Source organism: Temnothorax americanus, unplaced genomic scaffold, assembly GCF_048541705.1.
Source record: "Temnothorax americanus isolate GAGA-0224 unplaced genomic scaffold, ASM4854170v1 Scaffold32, whole genome shotgun sequence".
NCBI classification, from domain to species: Eukaryota; Metazoa; Arthropoda; class Insecta; order Hymenoptera; family Formicidae; genus Temnothorax; species Temnothorax americanus.
In genome coordinates, this window is record NW_027509464.1 from 494,347 (window position 1) to 507,769 (window position 13,423).

The window sequence follows — 13,423 nt, forward strand, 5'->3', positions numbered from 1 at the left end:
AAAGGAACGCACCCCATGTAAAGCTGGACAAGGTCGGTAATATTGATCTAAAGGTGAAATTTCATGGGCAGTGAAAAGTAGCAGCAGATCGTACTGATTGACTACAAAATAGAGAAGTTCTAGGAACTCGAGAACTTCTCTATTTTATAGCCAATCAGTACGATCTGCTGCTGCTTTTTACTGCCCATGAAATTTTACCTTTAGGTACATACATATGTGATGCTGGAGCCGTCACCGGAAATAAGTTTTGGCGCTGGAAGTTCATATTTTTTAATGAATTATAGCTCAAACGATTGCTCCCTAATTGCTCCCTCATACTACGTTTACGCAAGCGTTACTTCTGTATTAACTTACGATAATTTACCCGTTTACGCGGAGTAAATTATCGTAAGTTAATACAAAATCCCGTTTACGCGAAGGAATTATCGTAAGTTACTACAAAAGTAATGGAGAATTCACACTGCGTCCGATGTTCGACGTACGACGATCCGACATCCAATAGGAAATTTTTATCTCTAATAATAAATTCTGTTATTGGATGTCGGATCGTCGTACGTCGAACATCGGACGTGATCGAACGCAATGTGAATCCTCCATAACGCTCTCGTATACAAGGACAGATATAGCGTTTGCCGGTCTTCTTTACCGACGCCGATCGAGTTCGGCTACGGCTCCAGCATCCCCTTAATTGCTACGCGTTGCTCTAACGATTTATTGCATCTTTATTAAAAAATTTACAAATTGATCATTTCACAAGTGACGACGCCGCCACCTGTCAACATTGTGCATGAGCCCTTATTGACGTTAGGCTGTTTCCAATTTGCGCGTCACGCGTCGCGTCACCTGTCGTTTAACCAATTTAAACATCCCATTACAAATAATGTAATAAAATAAGATGTTTTGATTGGTCGCGACGGATAACGGGATGCGTGACGCGCTCAGTGGAAACTCAGCCTAATGCTGCGTTCTCACTATATGTGTGTCGCGCGTCGCGTCACGACGCCGCGTCATGAGTTATCCAATCAAAACGTTTCATTTTATTACGTCATTTCCGACAAGATCTCGCGTCGTTTTCCAAATTTTAAAAAGTTTGGCAAACCATACAATATTTTTCCCCTCCAAATAACTTCCAAACAATTGGAAAAGATAATTATAAATAATTTTTAATTTGTTTGCCAACTATCGTTATTTGGTTGCCGCGCGACATGTTCGTGCAGCGAATCAATATCGCGGCGATTAGCGCAGCCATGAACTACTTCATGAGCGCAGCGTAGCGAACGTCGCGCGGCGTCGTGCCGTGACGCGCCACGACAGGGCGCGCACGTCCGCGAGGATGAGTCGATAAATAGTAGTGTGCGCTCAGTGCGCCGCTCAGTGCGCTGTGCGCGACGCCGGAGCAGACGCAGTGAGACGCAGAGCAGACGTCACGCACGTCACATCACGGCAACGCTACGCTGCTAGTGCGAGCAGGAGCTAGCGGGAGGGGGTGGAGGCACACCGAGATCCGAGCCGAGATCGCGCTCTCACGACACCGTCCGTAGTCCGTACGCGCAGTGCCGCGCACTCCCGCCGTATTGTAGACCACCAGACGAAGACGGGTTTGCTGCGCGGCTGCAGCTCCCGTGACTGCAAACTTTAACAAACGCGCCGAAATCCTCGGGGGGGACCACTGATCGCGCTTGGAATCTCGTCCCACCGATGAGCGAGCGGCCGAGGCGCGAACGCGCTTCCACCGAGGGTGCCGCGCGGCCGTCGCGGCGAGACAGGCCGCGGCCCAGGCTTTAAATTCAAAGACGGAGCGGATAGAGGAATGACGCTGGAGAATCCGTTCTTTGTCGTCAAGGAGTAAGTGCGCCGCGAGCGAGTGTCGCATCGATTGTTCTCTCACCTCTCACCTCTCACGCGACGTGCGTCGCGCGAACACGACGAGAAAAACAAAAAGAAAGGAAAGAGGGGACCGCGTTTCGAGTGCGCATAGACCCCCCTGTGTGTCGACGCCGTGATTTTTTCCTGGGGAGAGGGTTAGAAAAGGGGGACGGTGGGGGAGGGGGTAGTGATCGTGCGTGAGTGAGCGCGCGGGATAAAAGCGAGCGCTTGCAAACGCCGATAACGGCGACGCCGATAAGAATTTGTATCGGCGTAATATCGCCCGATTAGAGGCGAATTTACCGCGATACGCCTCGCAGCGCGGTAGTTATCTCCAGCTGACACATATTGCTCCGAACAGAAACAATACTTGAACTCGTGACAGCCGATACGCGTGATGGATTCTGCGTATAAATGTTAAGCCCGCGGTCTACATAGGCCGCAGTTCGCAAAACGCAAGACACACGCACAGTCTACATGTCAATCTAACAAAGAGGTTAGGTTGACATGTAGACTGTGCGTGTGCTTGCGTTTTGCGAACTGCGGCCTACGTAGACCGGGCTTTACACGATGTTGCGCGTTGACGAGATTTCTGGCGACAGGATCTGTCGGCGTAATTCCTTCGACGGAAAAAACTATTAACGGAATGGCGATTTCTTTATTAGAGATATTAGGAGTTCTAGTCTATAATTTTTTTTTTTCCTAAAAATTGAACACAGCTCAACGAAAATATCTCAAAATTTCTTCGCAACATTATTATTCATACTATTCATAGGTAGCATAATAATGCAGCGGAGTCTTCGAACGAAAGAATGTAATTTCTTTTCGTAAAGTTTAATTCAGAGTTTATTTAAAATAGCGCCATGAAAAATAACAGATGTCAATAATTTAATAGACATTATTACGTAATATATATATTTTTTCTGTTTTAAATTATATTGTGTTATTCAATAATAATAAGTGAAACACGACTGCTATAATATAGAATCAATTTAGAGGAAACGCCAATTCGAATGTCAGGACTGGATTTTGGTAGCCTAATAATTATTTGCGTATAATTCTTCACTTTAGCAAACCATACGCCGTTACTTACAGTTTTAAAACGCAGTCTTAATAAAACCTAACACGTTATCACATAATTAAATTGACCTATCAATTTAATCACACTAACACAATCTTAAGAAAATTGGAAACATATGGTATGTGGAAATATGGAATGTATAGGATAGGATACCAAATACATAAAAGATATGTTGTGTGAAAAATAAAACTCCAGCCAGGATTCGAACCTGGACCTCCCTACATTTTGTGTGGACGTTTAAACTAATTCGCGTTATTCATTTTATACAATTACGTAATATATAATACAGAATTGCAAGGGCAACTCCAATTGTCTAATAATCATCTTTAAGCAAAAATCAAAAGAAATCTGGATTAACTTGTATGACTGCATAAAAATATATTTATATAGAGATATCTCGCATACTTTCTACGTAAATATATTGTACATATATGAATTTAGATGAATATAAATGTATATGTGTTTGAGCATAAATAGTAGTTTGATCAGATATAATTTGAATTTAAATTGCGATTTAAAATTTGAATTGATTTTGGATTGAATGTTGATTTAAATTTGAATTGCGTATCTTTCTTATACTGGACGCATCATTGATTGATTTATACGATGCTTGTGCGAATTTGTTTAGATGTAGGCTATTAAACATGGCTGGTGGCAAGTCTAAATTGGCCCGGATTGTTTCAGCGAGGTGTGCAAGGCGTTGAATAAGAATCGCGGCTTGTACGGGCGTTGGAGCGAGCTGCAGAATGTCGCGATCACGTCGCCGACCGGCAGTATGCCGCTAAGCGGATCGGCCACAGCGATTTCGCGTACAGATGAACTCGATTGGACCACCACTGAACTGCGGAAGGCGCTTCGTTCCATTGAATGGGACCTCGACGATCTCGAGGACACTATCTATATCCTTTTCCAATCTGAAACGTTCCAATTTAACGACACTCAAATTTGAATTTGATCCGCGTGAACACGGATGTGTACTGAAGTTTGGATTTGACTTCAAATTTGCGCTTAAGGGGGGATTCTGGTTTAGGAGGCTAAAAAAAAGATTTTTATGAATATTTTTAATGACAATAAGGCAGTTGAGGTTTCTAAATCTTTTACAATATTTAACTGCTTATTTGAAGAGGTAAAAAAAATTTTATATTGTAAAATAATTGCAAAATGGCGCCGTGGTGTATCTCTAATCGGAGCGCCTCGCCAACATCTGCGGGAGAAATGTAGCCCGCAATTTTGATCTGAGACAAAAAAACGAAAAAGATTATTAATTTTTATATATTTTTATTCTATGTGTAAACCAACATGTTTAAAAAACTGTAAAATACAAAATTTTTTAGCATTTGAACAAAAATATGAAATTTTTGAAAAAAGATATCCTCCGTTTTTGTGCAATAACAATTATTTAAATTAATATTTTTACCAAAGTTTGAGGTTCACATAAAATGGTTGTTCATTCTTTAGCTAACGCACTTTGAATCAAGTCGATTGATCAATTAGTTTTTTCTCTATCTTTCCCGCAGATTGTTGGCGAGGCGCTCTTATTAGAGATACACCACGGCGCCATTTTGCAATTATTTTACAATATAAAAATTTTTTTTACCTCTTTAAATAAGCAGTTAAATATTGTAAAAGGTTTAGAAACCTCAACTGCCTTATTATTGTCATTAAAAAAAATTCATAAAAATCTTTTTTTTAGCCTCCTAAACCAGAATCCCCCCTTAAATGAATTCCAGTTTGAAATGAAAATTTAGATATAAATTCAGATGTAAATGTTAATAAAATTAGATTTAAATTTATTTTGTAATTTGAATTTTGTCTTTCTATGTCGTCCTTAATACGTGTGCACGTATTGTTGAGAAAAATCCAACAAAGTTCAAGATTGACAACAAGGAGTTGACAGTTCAACGGAGCTTCATCGAGCAGGCACGAGAAGAAGTCAAGGTAATTAATTAAATACTTAATTGTTACTTAATATAATAATTCTGTATACAGAGACAAATATTCTTTTCAAGATACTTCGGCAATTAACTGAAATCAATTGCCCTATACTATGATTATTAAATTTCTAATGCATTAATACTTTTAATGCATTAATATAATAATCACTATCAGTTATATATAAGATAATTATAATATATAGATAATAACATAACACACATTATAATTTATTGTACCTAATCACTGCGATTATATTTCGCTACATTTGCTATTACGATTCATAGTTACGCAAATGCTTTGTTACATGTATTAACACGTTCACAAAAGCGCTCGAAACTAATATCATCTTAATGCTACTATCGCTTATTAAACATTTCGCAGATCATGAAGGACAAACTGAACTTAAGCAGATGCCGGGATCGCGACAGCACGGCAAGACAGGTTTGTGTATATTGCGTTTCGCTTTACGTTATTTTATTATCACATTATAACTATTTATTTAGCATGCTAAGTATTAAGTTGTACAGACGTTGCGATCGGAAAACAGTCGAAGAACATAAACAGCACCCAGCGAGAAATGACTCATCGAATCGACGTTACTATTCTGTTCCGCGTTTCCGCGTTTCCGCGCTTCATGTAATGGCACCCTTACATTTCAGGCCTGCAGCTCTAAGCAAGCCTGAAAAGCTGCTTAGAAAAGGTTTTTCCCAAATTTTAGCCAAATTAATTAACGAATCTCATTAAACTTATGCTCGTTTTAATCAGTAAGATCAGCCGCAAGGCGGTACAGAGCCGGATTTTCCATTTTTACTACGTTTACGCGAGCGTTACTTCTGTAGTAACTTATAATACGATATATCACTCGTTTACGCGAAGGAAAATCCCGTTTACGCAAAGGAATTATCGTAAGTTACTACAGAAGTAACGCTCGCGTAAACGTAGTATTTGTGTGTGGCTCTTAAAAAATTTATAATAAATAAAATACGGACTCGCAGCTAAGCAACCCGACAGAGGTCGGTAGTGTTACTCCTGTCGACCCTTAAAAGCCCTACATTATGTAACTAAAATTGTAAATGAAGAAACACTTCACCAACGCATCGTAGATGCTTGCAAAATCATCTGCAACCTTCATTGAATCTTTGAAAGGATCTGTGACAGTCTATGATTTGACGTGTCCATGCGTGCATTGAACCAAGTGGAGGACATTTTGAGCATTTGTTATGAATTATAAGTAGATAAACAATTGAACTAAAGATGTATTACATTGGTCATGTGTCATTGTAGATGTGTATATTCTATCAGTTTTTATCAAAAGTAATCTTTCGATTATAATTCATAAACTAGGTATTTCCGGACATATGTGTATACATTTTTTTCTTGTTTATATGTGAAGAACTCATCCCCAAAGTTTGCACAAGTATTTCTAAATCACCCTCTGTATATATACGGGTAAAGTAAAAGGTTTCTATTATCTTTTTATTACAAAAACACTATATCCTAGCATACGCCGCGAATTGGAGTCTTTTGAATTCAAGTTTGCATTTTAATTTGAATCGAATACGAATTTCTTTATTAGATTTAATTTAAATCTACATTCATAGTTCTGAATTGCAGATTTTTCTTCGTATGCTCACTCTATACACAAATTAACGCTGAACTAATAAAAATAATAATTTTCTTATGTGTTTTGAAGATATATTAAAATAATTATATTCAATTAATTTTATTAAGACACAAACGTGGATTTTTTAAAGTTAAAATTAAATTGTGTTTATAAACACACAATTCACAGTTATCTTTAGCTTTATTTAGTGACAGTGACATCTGTCGGTGTTGCGTTCAATTTTTTGTCAGTATTGAACAATTTGCTATTAGTTCAATTAGTTGACGCATTTCAGTGATTCTAACCTCAAAGAAGTGATTCGTCATGTCTTATCAATTAGCATTATTTTGACGGTTCACGTAATTGTAGAATTAATAAATTGATTTGCCAACCCTCGCAAACGACAATGGTATACACGGTATTCAAATTGTTCGTTACCAAGCTTCACTAAGTTTCGCAATAACTAGTATTTATCGGAGAGAAAATCATGCTTCTGAGAATTCGCAGAAAACAATTTTTATTCCTTGCTTATTATTTGATTTATAATAAATTTCATATATTTGTGTTTCTTTTATTAATAACTTAGCAGTTATCAAATTTTAAGCATTAGATATGCGATAAGTGCATGTCCGGTCTGAAAGTATATATAAATAAGTAAAGTAAAATTTACCTTATATTGATTTTTTAACAACTTTTATGTGTTTGTTATAAATCTACGATAATTATATTATGATATTTGATATATTATCTATTTTTAGCCACTTTTGGACAACAGCCCAGCAAGAGTGCCGGCCAATCATGGCACTACTAAATACAGCAAGCTAGAAAACGAAATAGATAGTCCAAACAGACAGTTTCTCAGTGATACGATGCAGCAGCAAAATGCTATGATAAGGCAGCAGGACGAACAGTTAGACATGATTGGAGAAACAGTCGGTACATTAAAAACAGTATCCAGGCAAATCAACAGTGAACTGGATGAACAAGCTGTGTAAGCAAATGTTTCTTTCATCATTCTCTTCAGTTGCTTAAAAGATCATACACAGAACATCAATATTATAAAATCAATATTATGACCATCTTTTTGTAATTGAAATGTTAGAAATTACATATTATGTAGTTTAGACTTTGATCGTTTTTCTCGTGTGTATATATATATATATATATATATATATATATATATATATTCTTTATATATATATAATTATAATAATGTAATTAATATAAATAAAATTAATATAATAATATGTATATAAAGTGTCCCATGACTTGAGGTCCATACATTAAGGGCATGTTATTGATGTCATTTAGAGTTGAAATTTAATAAACATGTCTGTAAATGCTTTCTAACAGAATTACAATTATTGAATTATGGATGCAGCAATGGGAATAAGAAATTCTCCTGGCATGGTAGAGCAAGCAAAGATCACTTTTATGCGAGGCAAGATTTTGTATTGAATCTGCAGGAGATAATTTTGAACAGAATTTGTAAATATATTTGTAATACATTTGTAAATAAACAAATTAAATTAAATGTCTTTCTTTTTTTCAAATATTTACATCAACTTTCAATGGTTGTAGTTCTGATAGGAAGCATTTACAGACATACGTTTATTAAACAATTTCAACTCTAAATGATTTGAATAATATGCTCTTAATGTATGGACCTCGAATTATGGGACACTGTATATAATTATATATAATTAATTATAATAATAATATTGGTAATAATAATAATTATTACTTATTACATTATTATGACGCGTCAAAATAAATTTTTTGCAGGATGTTGGATGAATTTGGGAATGAGTTAGAGACGACGGACTCCAAGTTGGACGCTACTATGAAGAAGATGGCCAAAGTGCTGCACATGAGTAATGGTAACTATAACAATTACATTCCCGCCCCTACTACCCCGGTGACATCCAGCGTCACTGATCTCGTCTCTGATAACAAACCCTCCTCTCTCTCCTCCCTGTCAACTACGATCGCCAATTGTTTTCTGTGTTCCAGCGATTAATTGTCGTGTTAATTGTCTTGCGCCCTTAAACAATTTGAGGTTACCGATAAAAGATATTGTAACTGCATTTTTGGGTATATTTTCAATCTTAAATGATTTTAAAAATACAAGCAAAATATAAATCGTTAAATATATAAGTTGAAATATATACAAACGTATATATATATAAATATAAATATAAAATATATATAATTAAAAAGAGGATACAAAAACAATGGTTTTAAAAAGTTACAGTACTTTTTATTGACGTCATTGAATTGTTTTTTAACAATTCAATTATTCTTTAGAACATTTGTTTAGATGAAGGAAATATGGTTATTGAAAATCGGGAGAGTATACTTAATTCTACATATTTGTAGCACAAATTTGAGTTTTATGTAACAAGCACAATTTTTAGAATTTTTAGGAGAAATATTTAGAAATTTAAAAGAGAGACAACAGTTTTTTATTAAATTAGAAAAATAACAGTTTTAAATTTGTTTAAAACTTTATCGTTGAAGAAAGGGAGATGTTGCACACATGAATAGCCTATATGTAATGTAGATATTGTAATATATTAGTGCAAAATTTGCTTTTATATAATCTGGACTAATATCATTATTCGTTCTACGATTATTTACTAAATTATGTCTAAATTATTTTAAAAGGATAATTTTTTGTTATTGTATCATTAATTACATTTTTTATTCTATTTTTTATTCTATTTTTGTTTTAATTAAATGTTTATTGAATTATTTTAATAATAATAATTTTGTTATTTATTAATAAATACTCCTTGTAATTTTAAAAATCTCTAATTTATTAATAATTTATAGTAAGTAATTAACTTATTACTGGCTAATAACGAGTTAATACTAATAATAATTGCCAATCAGTGTTTTAACAAATAATATTTAATAATTGAAGATAATTGAGTAGCTTTCTTTTTTTTAATTCTAATATCCAGAAATAATTTAGAAAAATTTTGTAAATTATTGGCTAATTTTATAAATAGTATCTATCTACTAATAAAAAACAATCTACTTTATTAACATTTTTTTGTTTTGGCATCCAGTGACATTAATCACGATTTGCATTTTTGTTATGCCTTTTTCACTAATTACGATTAGCACTAGTTGTAAGTAGAAATAAAATAAACATGAAAATATAAAATAAGAAAATAAGATTCTTTAATTAGATGCAAACAAGTAATATTTTGTGGCATAGATCGTGTTAGATAAATATATTATATCGACCGATGTAAATTTTAGAGATCAAGATATTACAATACACAAGACCTAATTAATCTTAACTGTTACTACATAAGTTTACGTAGTTTGTTATAATTATAATCACCAAAGATATCGAGCCCTTTTTTGACAAATGTGAGTGTAGTATCAAAATCAGGATGGACCAGTTAGATCGAGGGATTGTTGTTAGTAGAATTATTTGTTGCAGAATAGTATGGTTGTTCAACATAAACTTAACCCTAGAACATCACCTTCCTAAAAGTTTTGAATCCACCACTGGGTGTATAATACCCAGTGTAATTTTAATGATCAATAATTTTTCGAAAAGTTGATATTTTTATAACTTTTTTTTTTTTTTTTTTTTTTTTTTTTTTTTTTTTTTTTTTTTTTTTTTAATTTAAACACCAGAATGTCGAGAACGCGCCTGTATCATTGTAATTACGATTAACATTTAAAAACAAAAGTTATTTTCAGAAAAAGCCCCAGTAGAAATTTTCTGACTCACAAAAAAGCGCTATTTGCTTCTAAAAAATTACTTTTTTTTAACGTTATATTATATAAAAAGATTAATCATTTGTTGAAGGTAACGGATGTAATTTTCAGAAAGAAATAAAAAATAATTATTTAAAAAAATATATATTGTTTAGACGTTACAAAGTTGACTATGACGCAAAAGCATTCACACCACACATGGGTGGTAGCACACTGAACATTGTTTTTAATGGCGTGTCATACATCTACGGCAGATGAGACTGCGCAGCGTGAAGAGTCGTAGAGGGGGAACAAAAGTTTATTTGCCTTACCACTTTGATTTTCACTATATAGAAACGGCGGGTATTTTAATAACAAACGTAGGTGTGCTATACCCAGTGTGGTATTCTAGGGTTAAGCATTGCAAAAATACAGGATAATCTTGAAAACTATCTTAGTTCTATATATATATATATATATATATATATATATATATATATATATATATCCGTGAGAATATTGAAGAAATAAATCAAATAATTTTTTTAGTAAAAGATAAACATTTTACATAATTAAAAAAAAAACAAATTTGAAAAATAATTGAAAAATTTATGAATTTAAAAACAATTAAATATCTAAATATTTAAAGAAGCTAATTTGAAAGATTAGAATCCCACTTTCAAAGTAAAAAATTAAAATAAAAAACAAAAATTTTAAAACTTTAGAATAAAGAAGTATATAATGTTTAAGAAATCAAATTTTGCTCGAAATCTAAAGATTTAAGAAAATGTGAATATAAAATAGTCGAAGAATTTAAGACTTTCAAGAATCTGGAAATACAAAATTTGAAGGTTTAAATTAAAGAAATTTAAGAATTAAATAAGTTTTGAAACAATTGTGAATTTATTTCAGAATTAAGATTCTAGGAGACAAAAAACTCTTGTATAAATGATTTTATTAGAGATTATCTTAAAATTAAAGAATGTGAAAAAATGTAACTTTTTCACGATCAGAGTAAGAAATTTGCAAAACTGAAAAGAAGTATAAGAAAAATGTATTAAAGTACATATAGAGCATACACATAATAAAAATTATATATTTCTCTTTGTTGGCGAAGGCAGTTGCATGAGACAGTTAGTATATCTGTGTGAATTGAAAAGAAGAGCGTAGATTGTAAATGTAATCGAATAAAGATGTAGTTTTATTGTTATCTCTTTTTCTCGTCGACGACCAATTGTGAAAAAAGAAAGAAATAGAATACATTGACGAATAAAACATGAGAACTAATTTGTATTGTGAGCTATAAACAACTGTAAATATTCCTACTTCCTTCATTTTTTTTTTTTTTTTTTTTTAATTGATTTCTCACGAAATTATCTATTCGTATCTGGTCAAATGCTTTAAAAATCTTATAAAAAATTTTTAAAGTAACATATACTAAAGATGCAATAATAATTAGTAGCAATAATGTGTAATAATGATGTGTGATATGTTATGTTCCTAAATAATTTTTGAAATTTTAATACATGATCATAATTTCGTGAGTAATTATATAAATATTGATCTCATCAAAATAGTATTTTTTTTTTTTATTCCTGTAATTTTCCCAGGTTTAAAGTTAAATAACAAAGAATGTTTTGCCATGTTTTTTTTTACGGGCAAACTTGAAGAGAATAAATGTCAAAAAGTCAAAATTCCAGAATTTCGATGTTATCTTGTCAGGATGTTATCGTTAATCACGAATGTCTCGATAAAAAACATAATCGCAATTTAATCTCGTGATTCGCATCGATCTCGTAAGAATCTCGAGTGACGCATGTGATGTTACTTTCCGTTTGTTTTAGATCGGGGACAATGGGTAGCCATTGGAGTGTTGACTGCTATATTGGTGTTTTTAATCATTTTATTCATAATTAAATGAATCATCTCTCGTCTCTTCTAGCTTCTTCCCTTTTTTTTCCTTTCCTATGATAAAGATTTCTTTTGTAGTTTTAAGCGTAATCTAAGTCCGTTTGACCTATTACTGATAGTGAAATTTTATGAATATTAGAAATAAATACAGAGTTATAATAATTTATAATAATTTATAATGGTCTTCTCTTAAATGTCATTCACCAGTAATAAATGCAATAGTATTTTCTATAATTGCCTATATAAACTAATTAAGTATATATATTAATATCATATATTATAGTTATAATGTTATGTAATATATAAAATATATTAAAATTGTTTCTTCGCTAAAACAAAACATCTCTAACCTTAAATATGTTTTTTCTTTGTTTGGAAGATAAGAATATGTAGCGATTTATGAAGTTGATCAAACGTTTTAAAAATTTTTAAATGTTATTTAGATATATATTATCCTTCCTAATTTATTCTTCCAATAATATAAAGTTATGAAATATTTCAATCAACTTCGTGAATAACTGCAAGAAATATGAAAGTAATATTATTGAGTTAAAAGATAAAAGATAAAAGATAAAATATATATATATATATATATATATATATATATATATGTATATATATTAATATATAATGTTTTTTAACATCAACCTAACATTTATTCTCCTATATAGCATGCATAATTAATGATAATAATGTTATCCTTTATAATTACTTTCAAAATATTTATTGTCCTTAAACATTACAATCTGTTAATCTGTAGAACGTTTTCATATAAAAATGTTCTTTTTTATTTTGTTTATCTTGTCTATATAAAAATATAATCTATACGTAAACTAGTCTCGATTATCTGAGTGATTAGGCAAATTTCATAGCAACATGAATGATTATTACTCTAAACTGTATATATATTTTATTCGGTGTTTTTCTACTAATATACAGGGAAAAATAGATCTTTTATTTTATTTTTATTTTAATATAAAAATGGATTTTAACCCGTTGACTATGAATGACGGCTACAGCCGCAACGTAGAAAAAACAAAGTAAAACTTTTTGAATTTGCTTGAAACTTGTTACTCGGGGGTTTTTGGGGTCGCTGATTACGAATCCGAAGTCAGATATACAAAATTCAAAATGGCGTATCCAATATGGCGGATCAAAATTACAAAAAATAATCTGATTTTCATAAAATTTTTAAATATTTTAAATTTTTTAAATTTTTGAGATTTTTGAAATAATTTTTTTCATAAATTTTTTTTATTCGGATTCAGAGACCCAAAAAACATAAGGGCACCAAATTTCATTAAAAT

General features: G+C 32.2%; 1 protein-coding gene across 6 annotated transcripts; it reads left to right on the forward strand.

The window, feature by feature from the left end:
* The first annotated feature begins 1,353 nt into the window (after positions 1-1,353).
* On the forward strand, positions 1,354-13,141 carry LOC143901210 (syntaxin-6-like). 6 transcript variants are annotated; one of them, XM_077413301.1, is made up of 7 exons: positions 1,358-1,845; positions 3,632-3,846; positions 4,791-4,885; positions 5,264-5,323; positions 7,244-7,476; positions 8,271-8,365; positions 12,050-13,141. In XM_077413301.1, exons 1-7 carry the CDS (start codon positions 1,811-1,813, stop codon positions 12,124-12,126), a joined length of 810 nt encoding a protein of 269 aa, XP_077269427.1. In that variant the 5' UTR covers positions 1,358-1,810; the 3' UTR covers positions 12,127-13,141. The 6 variants fall into 6 exon arrangements, with proteins under 6 accessions (XP_077269430.1, XP_077269425.1, XP_077269426.1 ...); XM_077413304.1 differs by lacking the exons at positions 8,271-8,365; positions 12,050-13,141 and adding an exon at positions 7,839-8,023 and having other exon boundaries at positions 1,354-1,845; XM_077413299.1 differs by lacking the exon at positions 12,050-13,141 and having other exon boundaries at positions 1,356-1,845; positions 8,271-11,492.
* Positions 13,142-13,423: the final 282 nt, after the last annotated feature.